Genomic DNA, 22,869 nt, shown 5'->3' with positions numbered 1-22,869 from the left:
CTGTAGGGAAGACCTTTATCAACACAGAGACAAGCGAACATCAAAATTTAAATCGACTGATCCTCAACAGCATATAGAGAACTCACATATGATGTTTGTCTCTGGTGTGACTGAGTGAATGGTATTAATCATGCAGGAATCATTTGTCTATACCCTGTACTCAGTAAAGGTTGTCTCAGTGTTGATGCCAGGGATTGAGTTCGTAGAAGAGGCCGGCAAAAGCTAAATAGGCATAAGCGACAATAGGCATACTGTACATGTTAAAAGGAGACTTAAATTCCAGCAATAGCAGAAGTCCTCCTATTAAGTTTTCTTGTATAAACTAATAGCAACTTTATAACAAACTTACATAAATACTATTGAATGAACATTATAAATTAACATACTCAGATACATCATATAGTTGTCTACATGTGGAGAGGCTGATGAATGGTGGGAGTAGACGCTGGGAGACACATAAATGGGAAAAAATTAAAACCAAGTCCTGGAGGGTTAAATCATCATCTTCAAAAGGTTAAACCATTATCGTCAGAATTAAAACATTGTAGTTAAAGGATTAAATCATTGTTCGCAGAGGGTTAAACCATTACCTGTATCATCAAAGAGTTAAAACCTCATCGTCCTCAAAGGGTCAAACCATTATCACCAAGGAATTCAAACATCGACAAAGGATTAAACCATCGTCCTCAAAAAGTTAAACCAGGTCAATAAAAAATAATAATAATAAATAACCACCAGGTGTATTATATACCAGATATTGCACCTATGATGCAATGTGTGCCGAGAAAATGACCTCGTGTGATGGGCAACTGTGTACGTTTGCAACTGTGTACATGTGCAAGTGTGTACATGTGCACCTTAACCCAGCACAAACAGAATTAGGATAGTCAAGACTAATCCAAGTCAGTGTTAATCCGGTTCAGGTTAAATGAGGATGACCTGAACATAGTATATAAAGGTGGTTAGGGTCATTACAGGTGTTATGACTCGTTACTTATTCATTTACCTGAGGTCATGGGATGTGTGTAGTAACTTAAGACACAAATATAAGTACACAAACTCATGTCTGTTTAAATACTAACATACATACACACATTGACATGCAGTACAGAAGTGGTTCCTAATCCTTTTCTCTGTTCCCTCTCTTTCTCTCCTCTTCCATCTTTATCAACTTCCTTCTCTTCTCCATCTAGTCTCCATTCTCTTCCTCGATCACCATTCTCCTCTCTACTTCCCTCTTTATCTACCTCCTCTTCCTCCATTAATTATTCTCCCTCTTGCTCCATTTCTTCCCTATGGACACTTAATTTTTTCCCAACCAATAAAAATCATAATGAGAAACAAGACACAAAGAAAACATATTTCTCACTTCTTCCCCCATGAAGGATACATCATAACAATCAACAACTAAATAACTACAGTAACATTTGAATTCATCCAGGGAGTGATTTCAAAGTTGAAGTCAAAATCAAAAGAAAAAAGTCAAATTCACCCCCAAGTCAAAATGAATAGTAAAATCTTATATATTTTAGATTTTCCTTTTTTTTCTCTCTTGCTATGGAATCCAGTTTGAGAGCCAATGACATATACACTACCATGTGCAAATACTTACATACACATACTCTCACACACTAACATATACACATACTCACACACAATAACATATACACACACTCATAGTTTCAACCTACCCGGGATTGAACCCAGGACCACTACACCACACATCACCGTACACACACACACACACACAAGAAGTCATTACATTTGTTTCTGTGTAAATATCGTATAGAAAATTGACATCAGTTGTATAGAAAATTGTGACATCTCTTCTGTTAAATATAGGAAATAATTACTACAAAAAGATTCATTTATTTAATATATATCTATAAAAAAATTACCCTAGAATTGATCTACAAGTAATAATGGTGCGGGAAGCAGCTCCACGGCCACACAGTTCGCTGGATGTGAACAAGTAATAATGGCCCAGGTAGCAGCTCCACGTCCACACAGTACGCTGAATGTGATTGTGATAAAATAAATGAGTTTGTACAAGAAAATCCATCCCAAAAATATAACAACATTCTAAAGTGACAAAATGGTCAATGTTAAAAAGACGTTCAACAAAATGCAACACCACGGCCTCTTTCACACGAGCGTTTCTTTGTTTGTTGCCTGACATGGAAATCAATGGAGTTCAGCAAGACATTACATGAGATGTCCATTCCACTTCATTAATTTTTAAGTCGAGTGACCACATATTGCATGACTTAATATCAATGGAGACTTCAATGGAACCTTTTTCACTCAGAAACCCATAAACTTCCATTTATTTCTAATGTGCCCCCCCCCCCCCAGTGTGAAAGAGGCCTAAGCCATTTCATTGTTCAGACAACATCTACAGGTTCATCCCAGACTTGTTAAGAACACGTTATATCAGGTTCATCTTGTATACTCTACAGAACACACATGATTAGTGTTGCTCTTTGTATTACTTCTCCAACACTGACCATCTTGATTACAAAAGTTTGTCTTGTAAATGACTTAATACGTCACTATCTCATGCACTATGTCTTTACAGGTACGGATCTCAACCAGGGTAACATACTAAATTAATAAAATCACTCGGTGTATTGTTTATCATATAATAAAATATAAATTAGTTTACATTTTCTCTCTCTCTTGTGATTCGATGTTTCCGCAAAGTTTTCCTCACACGAGCACTATTTGACGCAGAGAGAGAGGATTTGTGTCTCTGCGTCGCGTCACTGTACGTTCGAGACATCCGCCACTTTGTTCGATATCCTCGTAAAGCTTCACATTACACGCATTCGTTATTTTGATCCCATGAAGGTAAATTACCACTTTTAACTCTTTTATCGTTCATCTTCACATAAATTATCTTTCCTGTGTTCTGAGTCTTGTTGCTCATAGACAACTTAAGTACGATTGAATTTCTCACGTGTTATTTCTAATGGTAGTTTTTCGTACACCAATGCTGTAGCCGATTGATACTGTACGTCCACGCTCTGTCCTTGATTCTGAAACATTGAAACATTCACTCTGTCCTTGATTCTCAGATAGATTGAACTGTTCACACTCTGTCCTTGCTTCGGAGATTGGTTGAACTGTTCACTCTGTTCTTGATTCTGCGACTGAATGAACTGCTCACACTCTGTTCTTAATTCTCAAACTGATTGAAGCGTTCACTCTGTCCTTGATTCTGAGACTAATTGAGCCGTTCACTTTCTGTTCTTGATTCTGCGACTGACTGAACTGTTCACTCTGTCCTTGATTCTGCGACTGATTGAACTGTTCACTCTGTCCTTGATTCTGCGACTGATTGAACCATTCACATTCTGTTCTTGATTCTGAGACTGATTGAACTGTTCACTCTGTCCTTGATTCTGCGACTGATTGAACTGTTCACACTGTGTTCTTGATTCTGAGACTGTATTAAACCATGTCCTCAGCATCAGGGAGTTATCAGCTAAAGGGTGCGTATTTGTCCCACGTGATTGCTGGCCAAGTGTCAGGGGATATAAGTCATTTTCACCCATCGCCTGGTGGGACGACGGCTGGACAAGTGTCATAATACAGAGTGGAGTATTTATTCCTTAATATCTGGCCTGACAACTAACAGGCAGTACAAATTATTGTTCCAAATACCTAATATAGAACCACTGCCAGCCAGGAAACCGAGAAATAATATCTTGTTCCAAAACTCTGGTGGGATGACTACTGTACTAGGTGAGTGTGTAATACTGTCCCTAAGGTGGGTGGGATGCCTCTTAGGGTGTGCGAGAGTAAACCAGGGAACATAACGCACTCTAACACACTCTCTCTGACGTCCGGTGAGAGGAGCTAGATAGACAGAAGCATCGTCCCTAGTGTCTGGCGGGACGAGTGGCGGCCGAGTGGTACGGTGATGGCTGGGGAGTCTTGCCGGGGGTCTGTGGAGGACGTCTTGTGACTAGAGTCTGGATGATGCGGTTGGACACACCGACAACAACAGAGAACAACTGCATCTGGTAACCACTGTAAAATAAAAGTCCATATATTAAAAAAAAGAAAACATTCAGATCAGAACAAAAACATTATACAGTATAAGCATGATGCAAATGGGTTGGGTTAAAAATAAAAAAAATATATATAAAAATATTTATGTGAATTTTTATACCTCAAATAGAAATACATTGAAAAAATAGGATTCAGTTTCCCAAGGACATAAACACCCCAACACAAAATCAGTTCACAAACAAGAAAAAACCTACATAACTAATGATAAACAGGACACAACTACTTTAATTTACTACCTGAAACATTAAAGTTATTAATAAAAGACTACTATCTAGATGAAAATATGCAGCTAAACTATTAATGAAGAGCTAAATCAAAGTTAAACACAGCGGCCAGCGGTGCCATTTGCATAGATGCTGACTGCTTCATGCATGACCGCCCTCAAGCATCGCCATAGCAAACAGTCTAAACAGTTAAACACGTCACTTTGCCCAGAGGATGGTTTACAAAAGGTGGAAGAGGCTATTATTTGTACATTAAATAATACGTCGCCATTTGTCAATCTTGTCACCAGCACGAGATAACAGAGGTGAGAGAATGCCCCTCACTCTTGTGCTAACTCCCACACACGTAATAAATGTTTAATCCATTTATGTTTTTAACCTTATGATAATTATTTTTATTTTTTTTTTACACATCCTGTATAAACGATTGTGTGTGAATGTAATAGAGAATAAAAAAAAATTAAAATTGTGGCATCTAACTAGAAATACGAGTTGAAAAAATAATGCAGTTCACAGCTTGATGGGAGGCTATACACACCCCTTCCCTTCCCACAATTCCTGGGGACATAAACAAATATATATATATATACCCATTACTTTTTTAACTTTACCTTACTTATCTCATTTACTTTCTTTACATAATATGCTTAGAGGATTATGTGTACATATAGTACAACTGAATAAAAAAAAAGAAAGTTGTTTATCTGAAATTACAAGATGAAAAATAATCATAACTCCCTTTAGTTCACCTTGCTAACTCAATGGTGCATGAAGAAATAATTATTCCCATTATGTTTTTTGGCCTCACGAATTTTAGTTTTCGGCACACTGGGTACGTAAGATAAAATGGGCATAGAACCGAATAAAAAATTAATAAATAATAAAAAAAATATGTTTAAATACCCTAAATTACAAGCTGTAAAATAACCACAACACCTCCCTCAGTCTGGTAAGGAGAACGCTCGAGGGATGTGGCCGCCCCAGCTCACTCCCGGGGACACGAGATTTGAAATTTTGCCGGGACTCAAATTCGTAAAAGAGGGGAAAGCTTTTATGACACAAAATAGTGGTGTTAATTTAGGATATACGTATAAGTCAATATTTGTGTCTCGAGGGATAACTGTAGTAAAATCGTGTCTTTCTTAATACTTCTATGATGACTGAGGTAAATAGTGTGTGTGTGTGTGTGTGTGTGTGTGTGTGTGTGTGTGTGTGTGTGTGTTTGTTTGTTTGCTCATGTGTGTGTGTACTATCTGTGTGTTTGTATCTATATGTGTGTGCATGTATGCATGTGAGTATCATTTAGTTAATACAGTACTGTAAGTTCATCTAATACTACAGGTGCTCAAGTGACAATAACGAGCTACAATATACACAATACTGTACTACACAACGGTCTAATACAGGACAATACAGAACAAGTTTCCCTCAGTAACCAAAACACAGAGTTCCAGATTAATTTCCCGATAAGCGAAATTCTGCTGAGTGAATCCTGACCTCCTGCTGAAACCCATTTGATAACTAGATATCTGTCCCTGGAGAAAATTTTACCTGCTTAATAGGATACTTTCTACCCTGAGTAAAATTTTACCTGCTTAATCTGAAACTTTCTACCCTGAGGAAAATTTTACCTGCTTAATCTGAAACTTTCTACCCCCAAACAAGTAACATAGTCTATACAAGTAATACAAGTCCACTATGTACTAACTAAGGTGAAAGATAGATGATGTCAACTTACCAGTGGATATTTCATTTAGTTTCCCACCACCATCAAATTTCTTCAATGTTTTTAGTTCTATATCCTAAGTGAGTGTCTTCCTCCTGTCTCTCTCAACACCACAGTCACCACCAGCAATTTACCAATAATAGTCTCTTGCCGTGTATAGAGTAAATCATAAACTACCTTCTGGTGAAAACTGGGGTGAAAATCATAACACATCAGAGCGGTCGAATGTTTATAACCGAATCCCGCGGCGGTGGGGTCAATACCGTACGTGTGTGAAAAACGCCAATAAATTCTAGATCATAATTCTGAAGATGATGAAACAACTGATAAGCAATTCTACACCGGCCTCACACCACCCAGTTATTCTCTACACTTCTTAACAACAACCGCTCCACATACAGAAAAACAACAGAATGTTATAAACCTTCAATAACATAGATGTAATTAATCATTAACATAACTATTACTGTATGTATGAAAACTTTAACACAGTGTAGAAATAAGATAAAAATGGGGTCTTTGGTTGTGGCTCGGGGCGTAACATCCTCTTAATGTGTGAACCTATTTATAGTTATGCTGGATTACCTTATGGCAGCCTACCCAAGGTGTGTAGTCCCTGGCATAAATGAGACACACTTGTAATACGGCTGCAACGATAAATATTTCTCCCTATATAATTTGACAGGCCAAAAGTTTTTCACCACAGACAATCTTCATATAAACATACAGTGAAAATTCGTTTTAGTGGACTATATGGAGAGGAAATTTCATTATATCGAGAGCCCTTAACCAATCAGAGTACTGTCCGCATATCAGAGGGTTGGCGACCACAGTCCACTCTAAACATTCTGAGGCCGTTTTTACCAACCCTCTTAACTCTATCATGTTCTCTCTCTTAGCTAACTTCAATATCGTCTGGGTATTTTCATGACTACTATAATCATATTTACATAAATTATAAAATACAGCACATATGAACTTATGCCAGAAACATTGGTAGTCTCTGTGTGAATTATAGGTACAATCACAACCAAATTTCTGTCACCTCTCCTGCAGCTCCATGAACCCTGGGATTCAGTCTTGTGAATCATGAATCTGAAGCATTTATAGATAGAATAATGCATCAATGTCTACTGCTTCGGGTTCACAAGTCTGAGTCCCGGGGTTCATGAAGCAGCAGAAGAGGCGACAGGATATTGACCACGACTGTACTGTGTAAACAAAGTACAGTATAATACAGTACATTTCAGACTACCGGTACATAATAAACAATACAAAATAAACTTATAAACATTTCCTTACTGGGATTTTCTTTCATAAATCATAATTGTTGTCCTTAATACAGAATAATTTACATTTTGAAGATAGAAAAACAACTATGGAAAAAAGTCATATACATAAGACAAGTGACATTTTAACTGTACTGGATAATCAATAAAAATCAAATCCCCTCAAAGACTAAACTCACCTCAGTCAGAAAAAGTCCATTTCTCTCAGGCAAAGTTTGCCTCAGAACAACCTCAAATTCCCCAATCTTTAATACCTCTTGGGCTTAACTCTTAAATGGTATAGTTAATTAATTCCTCATATAAAAAAACATATCTCTTATACACAGACCATAAGGCACAAATTCAATAGCAGCATCACTAGCAATAACAAAAGAGCATTAAAAAATAGTGCCAATCATCGAACAGTCACACCACTGCCCATACAAACACACAGTCATTACTATATGCCTCCAGTCTTTATGAAGGAGAACAATTACATACACTACAATCACAATCAATAGTAATCATTGTGAGTGAATAAAAATAACAATTAATTCATAAATATCAATCACAGTCTGGATGTTGCAATGTGGAATAAATAACAATCACAGTCTGGATGTTGCAAGGTGGAAATAAAATAAAGTCATATATGATTACTTACAAGAATGTGACTAAGGGACTTGATAAAGGCTTACAACATACTGTACAACATAATGCCTCATAATAGTTACTTCACAACAGGTTACAACATGCTGTACAACATACCATGAGCATTAAACCACAACATAAGGGCTCATAATAATTACTTCTCAACACACAACAGGTTACAGCATTCTGTACAACATGCCATTGATTTCACACCATATAAACTCATGCATCACAACACAAGGGTCAAAGGTCACACTTACTTGGGGTTGAGCACTGGGTCAGCCTCGTTGGCACTGATGATGAAGACGGGAAATAACAACGCAAACAAACACCCGCTGGAAAAAAACAAAAGAACGTAGAAAAAAAAAACGTAGAGAAGTATTTACAGAAGAGCCTGGTAATTACCCTCCCCCCCTCCTCCCTCCCCTGGTGTAAGAAAAATGAAAATGAAATCTACTGAAGGAATCCAAGAATGTACATCAAGAAACCACACACTAATATCTCTACATTTATTACTTTTAATTTAATGCTCTTAGTAGTCTGGGTTGGGTTTGGTTTGGTTGGGTTAGGTTAGGGGCGGGGAACTCACCTGGTGTATACTGATGACGGGTACATTGTGATGATGGCCAGAGGAAGGCCAAAACCCATAAAGTACGGCCAGTTCTCCTCGATGAAGCTGGAAAAACAAAAACATAAGCTTTCATTAAATTGTTCCCAGTTGTAAGAACTCATTTGATGATGATGATGAGGATGGGATATCGTGTCATGAAGGGGTGGAGTTCATAAGATTGTATTATAGTTTGTTACAGGAGGCAAAAGCATAATATCAGATAGATAGATATATAGATAGATAGATTTGATTGATGGATGGATATTTATTCATTAATAATTGTCATCATTACATGTTATAATTTACCCCTAAACCAAGAATAACACTCCTTCTTCCACCCAACTTCACCCCACCACCACCAACACACTATCACCACTACCACCAACACACTATCACCACCACCACACTATCACCACCACCACACTATCACCACCAACACACTATCACCACAACACACTGCCCGTAATACTAACCTGAGTCTCTTGTATAGCTCCCAGCCCATATTGAACCATCTGTACTCGAAGGCATAGAGAGCATTAAGCATACACATGTGCACACCACTCAGTATCACCCCTATGCCCACCAGAGGCAGCAGCATCACCAAGTTGGCCTGTGAAATGAAGTCTGTTAGAGTGTCTGTGATTCTGTGATAAACATATTGATTAAATTTGAGTCATTTATGATTTACAGTAATAAAGTCAATGATTCAGTAATAAGGTCAATGTTTCACCTTAAGTCATTTACAATTTACAGTAATAAAGTCAATGAATCACCACAAACCCACAACTTTACTGACTTGAATGAGGAAGAGAAGTTGGATAAAGATGGAGATCAGAACGTCAGCCACAAGTTTGCTGATGCTACTGATGAGCTGCGGTCGTCCCTGGCGCTGACGGTACGCGCTGTCAGCAATGTCCTGCCGGGCAATGGGCGTTAGGATTATTATTGCATTCGAATGGTGGTGCTCAAGAACTGGTTGTTAGCTGTGTAATTGTGGGTTGGTTAGGAAGTTATCTTGATGGGTGGGTGGGTGGGTGATTGAGTGAGTGAGTGAGTGATTGAGTGGGTGAGTGAATGAATGAGTAGGTAGATGAGTGAGTGAGTAAGTGATTGAATGGTTGGGTGAATGAGCATGTGAGTGGGTAAATGAGTTATGAGTGTATGAGTGAATGAGTGAATGTCCACATGAGTAAATGAGTGAATGAATGAGTGACCACATGAGTAAATGAATGAATGAGTAAATACATGAGTCAATATCCTTCACAGACCCAAACAGTCCACCACTGTCAAATTCTGATAACCCTTGAGTATGGCATCGACCTTATAAATTCCTTGCTTTAACCTAATTAGATCATTTAACCCTTTGAGTATGATGACAATGCCTTAGCCCTTTAAATATGCTAGCCTGTTCCTGTGAGTATGATGACATTATACTCAGGGTGTTCAATCATCATACTCAAGGGGTTAAATCATCACACTCAGGATGTTAAATCATCATACTCAAGGGGTTAAATCATCATACCCAAGGGGTTCAATCATCATACTCAGGGTGTTAAATCATCATACTCAAGGGGTTAAATCATCATACCCAAGGGGTTCAATCATCATACTCAGGGTGTTAAATCATCATACTCAAGGGGGTTAACGCAGTATATATTAGTCCTCGGAATATCAAGTATAGGAGTAATGCAATATTCACTCGACCTCAAAGACAATGATTTATCACCGTTCATTCGTAGACGTAATGACAACACGAACCTGGAACCATATTGTGTTGATGATTCTGGAGAGGACGAACAGCGGCAGAACCCAGAGCATGTTGAAGACGGCGGTGAGTGTCGGCCGCACGTACTGCCACACCGCCCCGGCACCCTCGTCCAGGAACAGTCCAAGTACCTGTTTAAGCCCCGGCAACAGGATGTAGTTGAAGATGACCAGACTGAGGCCAAACACGGCGCCGTTCAGGACGCAACATTGTAGGATGCGGTGCGTCACTTTGGTCTCGCTGTAAGGGAATGAGACGAACAGGTGCGTTATATATATGGGAGAAGAAACGCACCAGGTTAACAAACTCCTTCTCTGATCACCTTGTTTAACCTGAAGATTAATCACCCTAACATTACCTGGGAGGGAGGGAGGGAGGGAGTGTCCTAACCTAAAACTAACCTAAACTTTTCTTTCTTAACCTAACCCAAAACTAACCAAACCCAACTAAAAACTAACCTAACCTAGAACAAAACTAACCCATCCCAACCCTAACCTAACCAATTGAGGGCTATATGAGGTAAAATTAAGATCACACCTTAATTAGAGTCAGTGGGGGTGTGGGGGGAATAGCCCTAAACAACATGCAAGGACTAATCAACTTACCGTTACAAAACAGATAAGAACGTGAAGATTTAAGAAAAAACTTACAAGCCAAGATTGAGAGACACGGATTAGGTCATAAAGACCGCATAATAATTAGTCAGGCAAGATTAGACACGGATTAGGTCATAATGCTGAGTAATGATCAGTCAGGCAAGATTAGAGACATGAAATAGATCATAGTGTCGTGTAATAATTAGTCAGGCAAGATTAGAGACATGAAATAGATCATAGTGTCGTGTAATAATTAGTCAGGCAAGATTAGAGACACAGATTAGGTCATAATGCTGTGTAATGATCAGTCAGGCAAGATTAGAGACACGGATTAGGTCATAATGCTGTGTAATGATCAGTCAGGCAAGAGTAGAGACACGGATTAGGTCATAATGCTGTGTAATGATCAGTCAGGTAGAGACACGGATTAGGTCATAATGCTGTGTAATGATCAGTCAGGCAAGAGTAGAGACACGGATTAGGTCATAATGCTGTGTAATGATCAGTCAGGTAAGATTAGAGACACGGATTAGGTCATAATGCTGTGTAATGATCAGTCAGGCAAGAGTAGAGACACGGATTAGGTCATAATGCTGTGTAATGATCAGTCAGGTAAGAGTAGAGACACGGATTAGGTCATAATGCTGTGTAATGATCAGTCAGGCAAGAGTAGAGACACGGATTAGGTCATAATGCTGTGTAATGATCAGTCAGGCAAGTAGAGACATGAATGAGGTCATAATGCTGTGTAATGATCAGTCCAGGCAAGATTAGAGACACGGATTAGGTCATAATGCTGTGTAATGATCAGTCAGGCAAGATTAGAGACACGGATTAGGTCATAATGCTGTGTAATGATCAGTCAGGCAAGATTAGAGACATGGATTAGGTCATAATGCTGTGTAATGATCAGTCAGGCAAGAGTAGAGACATGGATTAGGTCATAATGCTGTGTAATGATCAGTCAGGTAAGAGTAGAGACATGGATTAGGTCATAATGCTGTGTAATGATCAGTCAGGTAAGAGTAGAGACATGGATTAGGTCATAATGCTGTGTAATGATCAGTCAGGTAAGAGTAGAGACATGGATTAGGTCATAATGCTGTGTAATGATCAGTCAGGCAAGAGAGACATGGATTAGGGGTCATAATGCTGTGTAATGATCAGTCAGGCAAGTAGAGACATGGATATAATGAGTGTATTAACAGTCATAGAGACACGGCCTTCACGGATTAGGTCATAATGCTGTGTAATGATCAGTCAGGCAAGAGTAGAGACATGGATTAGGTCATAATGTAATGATCAGTCAGGCAAGATTAGAGACGGATTAGGTGTAATGCTGTAGATCAGGGCAAGTAGAGACATGAATAGGTCATAATGCTGTGTAATGATCAGTCAGGCAAGAGTTTAGGTCATAATGCTGTGTAATGATCAGTCAGGTAAGAGTAGAGACACGGATTAGGTCATAATGCTGTGTAATGATCAGTCAGGCAAGAGTAGAGACACGGATTAGGTCATAATGCTGTGTAATGATCAGTCAGGCAAGAGTAGTGACGGATTAGGTCATAATGCTGTGTAATGATCAGTCAGGCAAGAGTAGAGACATGAAATGGGTCATAATGCTGTGTATCAGTCAGGCAGAGTCAGTTAGGTCATAATGCTGTAATGATCAGTCAGGCAAGAGTAGTGACACGGATTAGGTCATAATGCTGTGTAATGATCAGTCAGGCAAGAGTAGAGACATGGATTAGGTCATAATGCTGTGTAATGATCAGTCAGGCAAGAGTAGATGTACAGACAGTTAGGAATGGTAAACCTAAGCTCTGTAATCAATAGATATACTAAAGCAACTACAGCATGCCCTGGCAATTCACGGTCCTCTATTATTCGTGGATGACACCCTGGATGTACCCAAGAATGTCTGCGGGTAGTTTTAAAGTTGCTGGCATTTTCACGGCTGGGACAGAGAGCCATTTGTTCTAGAGAGAGTAATTTTTACGGGGAAAAAATTGCCGTATGTCAACCCAACCAACTCAACTTTAATAAAAAAGCACGGAATTGACTTGAGAGCAGACTCACATTTTTTCTACCTTTCGATACATTATGTTGTCTTGTTTCTGATTATTTGTGAGAGGATTTTCCCATTATAATATATCTGTGACCCCCCCCCCCACGCCAGCAAATGATATTGGCGGCCATTTCGAGACCCAAACCCCGTGAATTTTAAGGGCATACTGTATTATGACTTATTGGAATTATTATTAAAGTTAAAAATAAAATAAGTGAAATAATTAATTCAAGCCAACAAGCAAAGGAACAAAATTATTACATCAATAAACAAATTAACTTAAAAGACTGTGATTGACGTCCAGGTGGAGGAAGAACTGTGATTGACGTCAAGAAGTGAAAAACTGTGATTGATGTCAAGGTAAAACAACAACTACAATACAAGCCAAGCGAGAATACAATACCGAGAGTGGTCCTTGACATGCACATAGGGATCTCGTAGGATCGTCCACAGGCTCACTAACTCTTTTTGTGACGCTTGTTTCTGCTTCTTCTCGGCTTGCTGGGCCGCTCGTCGCTTAGCCAGGTTGGTCTCCTGTACGGGGGAGGCACGGGGCTTCTTCGGCGCGTCCGCATCGTACCTGAAGATGAGCACGAACCCGGCAAAGCTGTCTCTTACCCCTCGTAAAAACCCGTACACCATTAACTGCAACGAGAGAGGGTGGTCAGGTGGTGAGCATATAGTAGGTAGTAGGCAGCTATCAAACGTGAGATGCCATTACTGTTTACCTTACCTATTAATACAGTATAACATACCTGATACCTAATACATGTATACATACCAAATGCTACATATGGATACAGTCATCATATACATTTAGTTGTTGTTGCTGTGCAGAGTAACATTTAAGCATTACCACGCACATATTATGAGTCTAACATGGATAATGTATTTGTAGACTGTCATTTCGTTAATATAACCATATTAATTATATTCATATGAAACACGTTAATGACAAACGGCAGGAAACGTCTTATATATTACATGGCAACCATTGTGGCATGCAGGGTTACCACCTTTACGCCTGATCTTCTACCACATCCCCAAAACATGCGTCCAATGAGTCTTACTGTCATGGGGAGAGTTGCATCATCCCCGACCCCTAGCCTAGCCTAACCTGGTGTGGTCTAACCTAACCTGGGGAAAGTTGCATCTTCCCTGACCCCTAACCTAACCTAACCTAATCTAATACTAACCTAACATACTACCAGCATAACCTAACCTAACCTTACTTAATCTAATACTGTACTAACCTAGCCTGAAACTAACCCAAGACTAACTTAACCTAACCTAAAACAACATTAGGTAATTATATAGGACTAACCCGTGAGCGAAATTGATTGAAAAAAATATAAAAACGCTGGATTTTCATGGTTATATTATAGTGGACACTGTTGTAGTTTGTGGAAATGTGTTAAAAAAATTAATATATTTTTTTAAATAAACGTTACTTAACATTTGTGGCTACGAAGAACAGACCCAACCAAACAAACCTACCTACCTAACTTCCCCAGTATATTAAACACAAAGAACTTACTATGATACGGTGAAATTTGAGGCATTTTCTGGGGTGAGATGATACAGCCGCACCAGCGCTACGCAGCCCTGGCGGGTTAGTCCTATATATTAACCCAACATTAGCCTAACACGAATCCTAACCTAACCCCATAAAACAATTTCCTATTAAACAAGACAAGGATACCAAATATATTAAAATTACTTAGCCATTTATTATATATCACATGAGATAATTTAACCTGAAACAAAATCACAACATTCCTGATAAAATTCCAATGAAATTAGTTTTTTACGGACAAATTCCCATCAAGTAATTTCCTAGGAGACAAAATTAATTCACTAAAATACGAGTAAAACAAAATTCCAAAATCTCTCGTTTATTTTAGGTTTTGAAAACATATTATTATATATTTAATTAACTTATATTATGGTTAAATTATGAGGAAGATTTTAGCGAATTTGTGTGCCATAGTTACTAGTTATTAATATACCCTTTGTACAGAGGTCAAGTATACCTAGCAACAACCTTACTTATATCCCCTTATACTCCCGTACACCACCTTATATTCCTCATTAATTCACTAACAAAGTCATTCATGAATTCACCGGTAAATTGCCCTCTATGTCTTGTTAATCACGTAATTAATATTCCCAATATTTAACTCGTCTTCTTACCTTCAGTGAATCCATTTCACATACTATAAGTGATGCGATCAACAGATGATGCTCTCTTGTGTATTATGGTTGTTAAGGGGGTTAATAGCCTCATTAAGCCGTTATAAGGGAGTGAATGCTGCCGGAAGTGTGATCTGAACCGCTTGGGTCGCCATTTTCTGGTGTTTATTGTTTACAGTCAACAGCTGATTCACACGGGCGGGAAATAAGAATTTTCTATGCATGACGACACTTTAAATATTAATAATTTTAGAGAATTAAATATCTATTCACAACTAAAATTATATATATACTTTATTTTATCGAGTATTATGGAATTTTTCTCTCTATATTCGTCTTATCTTTTGTCTTTACAAGGGTCAGCTGAGTTGACCTGACCCGCCCTAAAACCAGGTGAGGGTCATTAGGGTTGGTACCTCAAAACAATTAGATCAGTGATTAACATACCACGTCTAAAATGACCACAGCTTAAACACCAAGTACCTGCTATTTAAACGACGTAATATTCTTTCAAGGTCCCATTTTCTTTACATTAGAGCCCCCCGAGAGCGGTGACGGCAAGTTGCTTCATGTTAGAACAAAGAAACTCCGTCTTTGTGATCCAATAATAAGAGTATAAACATTACTACAATATTTACACGAGAACCTATACCACTTCCTTCGTTTCTTTTTTTTATTAATTTGCTTTTAAACGTCGTAAATTTTCTGGGGGTTAGATGGTTGAAACAATATCAGTAAATTTTTTCATATCTGTTGGGAATTCCTGTCAGTGTCCCAGGTCAGGTCAAAGGTCACCTATGTTACCTGAGGTCACTTCAACCAAGCCCGTGTGTGATCTGTATATTAGTCTATAGCTTTACTTGTTTCTTTAAAAGCCGGTGGTGATAGTGGTGATGGTGGTAGTGGTGGTGATGGTGGTGTCGCTCGGGATGTAATTACCACAATCAATCAACCCAAATTAATCAATCAAAATATATCAACCCAAATAATCAATAAATCAAAATCAATCAACCCAAACCAATCAATCAAAATCAATCAATCAATCAAACCAATCAATCAAAATCAATCAATCAATCAAACCAATCAACCAACCCAAATCAATCAATCAAAATCAACCCAAATCAATAAAAATCAATCAATCAACCCAAATCAACCAATCATCAGTGTCATATATAAACACACACACTTCATACTGTTTATTATAAAAAAAAGGCTACAGAAATTTGAAGTCTCGTAAAATATTCAGAACTTTTTTTTGCAATTCTTCTTCTTTGGGAACAAGAGATTTAAGTAAAGAAATACCATACCATAATATCAGATGCTCGGGCAAGAACAAGCCAAGAGACACAAATAACCTGATACTATAAGGTCAAAATTGCTATACTTTAACAGTGATTCTTGACTTTATTTACTTTTGCTACCTATCTCCTTCTTACCTGGAATGCCTCATATATTTTGGCAACCTATAATAATAATAATAATAATAATAATAATAATAATAATAATAATAATAATGATGATGATAATAATAATAATGAACACCAGATTATATATATGACAATCTTATTCATTCAAAAGTAAAACCTCCATATAACGAACTTCACTTTCCATATAGTCCGTTAGATGGGGGTTTTACATGTAACTGACCCCTCATATAATGGACTTTCCTCTCCATATAGTCCACTAAATAGAGGTTTCACGAAAACCTTTTGGAAATGTTCATGTAAATCTTAATACAACTCAAAATACTGTAGAAAAAACACACTACAAAACAAGGTACATCTCTACATTATTATATACAAAGAAACTTCTACTTTCTAAATCAAATTGTTGGTGAACATTCTAAAGACAACAACACTACAGGTTTATCATAACCTACTCTAAAAAAAATGTCTAAAATGACTCAAATCTACTAACATAAAATATCACAGTTATAAACCAAACTAAGTCATATATCCGTCCATAAAAACTGTGTATGGAGTAAGTAAATTATTTTGTATTGTCCAGCAGCTGAGTTGAGTCAAGGTGTGCCAAGACTCCTGTTCAATCATTGATCCTTAATTGGTAGTTAATGATTCTCCACTACCATCTGTGTCCAAAATAAACCACAAGGAACTTCCCCTGATGATGGCCACTGTCCCTACAGCTAACTTCCCCTGATGATGGCCACTGTTCCTACAGCTAACTTCCCCTGATGATGGCCACCGTCCCTACAGCTAACTTCCCCTGATGATGGCCACCGTCCCTACAGCTAACTTCCACTGATGATGGCCACCGTCCCTACAGCTAACTTCCACTGATGATGGCCACCGTCCCTACAGCTAACTTCCACTGATGATGATGGCCACCGTCCCTACAGCTAACTTCCACTGATGATGGCCACCGTCCCTACAGCTAACTTCCTCTGATGATGGCCAGTCCCTACAGCTAACTTCCACTGATGATGGCCACCGTCCCTACAGCTAACTTCCACTGATGATGGCCACCGTCCATACAACTAACTTCCACTGATGATGGCCGTCATCTCTACAGCTAAACATAACTTCACCCATGATGGCTGCCATTTTAAAGCTAAGAAATCACCCCAAGATATCAAATAAAAACATTCAATTGAGTATTCCATTAAGGACTGCATCTGGTGACCCAATACAGTTCTAGATACGTCCGGCAAATCAATTACTATACTGTACTACCATTAACCTCCGGTACAGGGGCCCCTCTGAGCTGAATAAAATCATCTTGCATTAGCCAAATAAAATAGTAAAAGCAGCGTCCCCAAAGTGAAGGAGTTAAGCTATCAAACCAGAGCCATCAAAGGGTGAGTTAATACCCCTGACCAACACCATAGCTTAGTGTTCATCAACTGAGTACAATACAAAGAATCTGAATATGGAGTCTAGTTGTGATGTTCCCAGTAAAACTTCAATTATTATGGAGAAATTCCTTATCTAGACACCAACAGACAGACAGGCACAACCAATAATATATCCCCTAAAGCTCTCTCCGTCACAAGGTTAAAACATAAATTATCCCTTGTAACGTGCGTGAAGCGTCAAGGAAGCAAACAGCCGCCAGACTTGTCCATCAACCTTATCCCAAGACAAGAGATGTGGAACCTACAATGAGAAAATGATTTGGGTTTAATCACATATTTTAAACCAGAATAAAACAATAACAACTTCAGCAATGATACAAATGATTCCAAATTAATAAAGTACACAAATATTAGTAAAGATTAAAGCAAATTATTAAACCACTTCATCAAATAAACACACACAAATGTCAAAGGAAACTCACTTGTAATATTACCAACAGAATTTCACGAATTTTATGGAAATTATTTATTTATACAGAGACAAAACAACAACTAAACCCCTTCAGACTTTATAGAAATAATTTGTTTACAGACAAAAATGACTATACATACAGGCTTTTTGAGTGAGGGGGATAATAACTACTACTCCTACAGGTACAGTACCACCATAGACCTCACCTACTACAGGTACAGTACCACCATAGACCTCACCTACTACAGGTACAGTACCACCATAGACCTCACCTACTACAGGTACAGTACCACCATAGACCTCACCTACTACAGGTACAGTACCACCATAGACCTCACCTACTACAGGTACAGTACCACCATAGACCTCACCTACTACAGGTACAGTACCACCATAGACCTCACCTACTACAGGTACAGTACCACCATAGACCTCACCTACTACAGGTACAGTACCACCATAGACCTCACCTACTACAGGTACAGTACCACCATAGACCTCACCTACTACAGGTACAGTACCACCATAGACCTCACCTACTCAGCAGCAGCCGCCGCTTCTAATATTTTCTTCTTCCAGTCTTCAAAGTCCGTCCCCTTATCTCCTCCTCCATCCTCCTCCTCCTCACCGTCCTCCGTGCCTTTACTTCGCTTCTCCGGTGAACAATCTCTCAGGTTGTCCTCCACCATATCCAAGAGTGTTCTGGTACGCTTCTTGTTGTTCTTCACACTCTGAGGTGAACAAATATGCGATACAACTTAAGCTGAACAATGAACAAATACAATGAGATGATACCACATTAGCTGAACATAGAGAAAAATTTATAGGGAGTTTTGTGGAATCACCTGATAATTTGTCCCCCAAGATTATTTCACTTGAAGATTACACCCAAAGCTGTAGATTAGTAAGCTTTCACCTAAGATTAGTTCCCCAAGCTTATTTCACCTGTAGATTAGTCCCCAAACTTATTTAACCTTTAGATTAGTTTCTCAAGCTTATTTCACCTAAAGATCAATCTGCCCAAGCTTACTTCACCTGAAGAGTCCCCCCAAACTTATTTCACCTGAAGATTAGTCCCCCCAAGCTTTCATAAGAACATATCACAGTGGTTTTTACCTTCTGTGTGTGTATCTCCTGGGCGATCTTCACGAGGACGTCCACCAGCTTCTGATACACTGCCCTCTTGCTACAACTCGACTCAAACAACCGCCGCTTGTCCACCTTGATGTTCATGACCCTGAGAAAGTCGTAAAAATGTACGTAGAGTCAACCTGAGGATTAACCGCCTTTATGCTATATTTGGAGAGGTTAGGTTAGTTACGGCATCATTGAACATTAACCACATCACTCTGGACTAAACAATAAGACATACTTCCTCCCCTTCCTTAGTCATCTCTATAATGGTGACGCAGCTGAGAAATCAAACAGTCATTTCACAACTACGGCTTGACATACACACACAGTCTCTCTGCTTACCTACCAGCCCCCTTTCCCACTGACTTAGTGGAAGAATTTGATGTAGCAAAACGTCTGGACAATTTGAAGTTAAAGTGCTCCCCCACCTCCACTGACTTAACAGTGAAACACCAACCTAACCTAACCCCTCTGCTCCATCATCAATGCTTCCCTCAGTCAAGCAAGATGCCCAGCTGACTGGAAGACCTCATATGTGCCATCGTCTCTTACTTCCACCTGAGATCCCTGGTCTGCGAATTGACGTTCGACACCACAACCGCATCCAGCCCATAACGAGCACGTACTGATCGCTATAAGAACAGCCCAGTCCCAACCATTGTAAAAATTATCAATAACTTGTAGTCAACCAGTGTATTCACTCCCAGTCAATCTTACCTTTTTGCACTGTCACTATGTTGAAATGCCCTGTAGTTTGACCTTCTCCCCACCTAGTTATTATATATCATATTTGTATCACTTATTGTACTTGTATATTATTTGTCAATCAAGAGACCCATTCACCAATTATGTAACTGTATATTGACAGCTCTTACATGTCAAGTATATTCATTAAAAAAAATTAACATTAATGAGGCTGAGATTAAGAGAGAATGATAAACTGACACACAACATAAATGAAGAACAAGTCTATAACAAATGAACAATGGAGAACATGAACATAACACACTCAAACTAATACACATTTGAACAGATGAACAGTGAAGAATATGAATATAACACAAACACTGATACTCACATGAACAAATGAACAATGAAGAACATGTACATAACATACTCACAGATACTCAAATGAACACCGAAGAGCAAGAACACACCCACGCCAATACTCACTTGCAAGCAGCGACAACAGCAGCCGTCTGGTACACAGGAAGACTCGTATCAATATCACCTTTATTCCCGTCAGTACTGTCATCATATCTACGGAAAACACACAATATTTATTACTACGTGTCCTTTGTCTCTTTAGCACTCAAGTCTTATAAAAATATAATAAAAAAATTACTTGAAATTTAGACCCCTTAAATTTATTTCACCTGATGATTAAACACCTTAATGTCACCTGGAGGATTAGATTAGGTTAGGTTAGATTAGGTTTTAAAATCATGAAACATAATCTAATATCTTTTAAAATTTTACAGGAGTCGACACCTACTGCTTGAGAGCCCGCTGTGCCAAATTTGTGGCGGCTGTGGCAGAGTACGTGACGCAGAGCTCCGCCACACTGACGCCAGGTGACACGTTGAGTAAGCGGCTCACAGTCTGACTCATCCCGACGTACTGTGACCTCCTCAGCCCGGCCAATTTTATCACCAAATTCTGCGACAAAAATGATCAATGAGATAAACTGAAGATTAACTGCCCTAATGCTACCTAAGGGTTAAGTTAGGTTAGGTATTGGTTAGGTTAGGTTGGGTTAGGTTGAGTTAATTTAGGTTGGGTTGAGTTGGCTTGGGTTAGGTTAAGATGGGTTGCATTGGGTTAGGCTGGGTTAAGTTAGGTTAGGCTGAAATGAGTTAATCTGAGTTGGGTTGGGTTAGTTTGGATTAGGTTAGTTTAGTTTAGGTTAACATTAGGATAGTTAATCATAAGGTTAATATTTATCTTCCTTCATTACAAATTAAAAAATATAAAAAAATAAATAAATTGATTTTTGGATAAAGATCAATTATTAACCTAACCTAACCCACTGACCTTATCCACCGTGGCGCCTGTGAGAGCGGCTGCCATCTCCAGGCATATAACGGCTTTACCCGACATACTGAGAGACAGCCTTGAGCCGCCCCGGACAGCCAGTAGTCGGATTAACTCCTCTGCTTTCCTGAAAAACAAAATAATGTCTCAGAAATGCTTTATTAATTACAAAAATAATAGTGATTTTAATACCACTTACAAAAAATAAGTTTTTATTATTATTACTTATAAAAATAATAGTATTTTTATTACCACTTACAAAAATTAATACTTTTTTTATTATTATTACTTATAAAAATAATATAGTGTTTTTATTACCTCTAACAAAATATAATATTCATTTTATTATTACTTATAAATATGAAATACAGTAGTGTTTTTATTACCACTTACACAAATAATATACGTTGATTTTATTGATATTATTACTTATAAAATAATATAAGTTGATTTTATGACCGCTTACAAAAATAATTTACGTTGATTTAAATATTATTACTTATGAAAATAATAATATGAAAGGGTAAGGGGGGAAGAGTTACTTTACTGAGTTGGTGAGGTGTTACTTGACTCAGTGAGGTGTTACTTTACCTGAGAGTATTAGTGGAGGTGAGGCCAAGCTTAAGGGCCAGTGTGTGTAAGGCTGCTACCTCCATCACCCCCACGGAACCAGAGCAACGGAGACTACCACAGGAACCTAGAAACCACCACAGCACTAACTCCACCACAGCAGCACTAACTCCACCACAGCACTACTAAATCAACCACAAAGTCTCAAAGGGTCCAAAAATCCACCTCAACACCACACTTCCACCACAGTTTGTTTACGTCCCAAAAAGCGCGGGCTAAGGCACAACATTTTGGGTTCCTTTAGCTTAGAGAAATCCCCCCAAAATCCCATAAATTATTCTATTTTCTTTTATTCTCAGAACTTATTGTGGATTTTAATAATTTTTTTAGTTAATTTAATTTTTTTTATTGTAATAAGAGTTGTAAATAAGGTTATAGTTATATTAAAATTACTTAAAGAATGGTGGTAGGATTAACATCTGCATCTTGATTTGTTGAATATCTGTCCAGTCGTCTCTCAGGGGGTTATACTTTATTCGCCATTTATTGTATATTTAGCTCCCCGATTCCCTAAAACTCATAAATAATCCTCCCATAATAATAAACATGAGAGTTTTTAATCATATGGAGGCTTATTTAAGACCATTAAGGGGAAAAATAACAGTACAA

At 38.3% G+C, this 22,869-nt stretch overlaps 2 protein-coding genes across 4 annotated transcripts; both read right to left on the bottom strand.

The window, feature by feature from the left end:
- Positions 1–1,859: 1,859 nt before the first annotated feature.
- On the bottom strand, positions 1,860–15,323 carry LOC121876449 (etoposide-induced protein 2.4 homolog). Of its 2 annotated transcripts, none has more exons than XM_042381526.1 (8): positions 15,176–15,323; positions 13,386–13,627; positions 10,312–10,558; positions 9,350–9,469; positions 9,027–9,163; positions 8,533–8,619; positions 8,204–8,278; positions 1,860–4,035 (listed from the first exon to the last, which is right to left on the bottom strand). In XM_042381526.1, exons 1-8 carry the CDS (start codon positions 15,188–15,190, stop codon positions 3,885–3,887), a joined length of 1,074 nt encoding a protein of 357 aa, XP_042237460.1. In that variant the 5' UTR covers positions 15,191–15,323; the 3' UTR covers positions 1,860–3,884. The 2 variants fall into 2 exon arrangements, with proteins under 2 accessions (XP_042237460.1, XP_042237461.1); XM_042381527.1 differs by having other exon boundaries at positions 13,446–13,627; positions 15,176–15,319.
- Positions 15,324–17,600: 2,277 nt separating this feature from the next.
- On the bottom strand, positions 17,601–22,510 carry LOC121876448 (origin recognition complex subunit 6-like). 2 transcript variants are annotated; one of them, XM_042381524.1, is made up of 7 exons: positions 22,222–22,509; positions 21,631–21,757; positions 21,092–21,255; positions 20,770–20,856; positions 19,579–19,699; positions 18,999–19,193; positions 17,601–18,291 (listed from the first exon to the last, which is right to left on the bottom strand). In XM_042381524.1, exons 1-6 carry the CDS (start codon positions 22,284–22,286, stop codon positions 18,999–19,001), a joined length of 759 nt encoding a protein of 252 aa, XP_042237458.1. In that variant the 5' UTR covers positions 22,287–22,509; the 3' UTR covers positions 17,601–18,291. The 2 variants fall into 2 exon arrangements, with proteins under 2 accessions (XP_042237458.1, XP_042237459.1); XM_042381525.1 differs by lacking the exon at positions 17,601–18,291 and having other exon boundaries at positions 18,905–19,193; positions 22,222–22,510.
- Positions 22,511–22,869: the final 359 nt, after the last annotated feature.

This window comes from Homarus americanus, unplaced genomic scaffold, assembly GCF_018991925.1.
Source record: "Homarus americanus isolate GMGI-L3 unplaced genomic scaffold, GMGI_Hamer_2.0 scaffold54095, whole genome shotgun sequence".
NCBI classification, from domain to species: domain Eukaryota; kingdom Metazoa; phylum Arthropoda; class Malacostraca; order Decapoda; family Nephropidae; genus Homarus; species Homarus americanus.
Note: the sequence above shows the minus strand (reverse complement) of the source record. Positions and strands in the feature narration are given on the sequence as shown.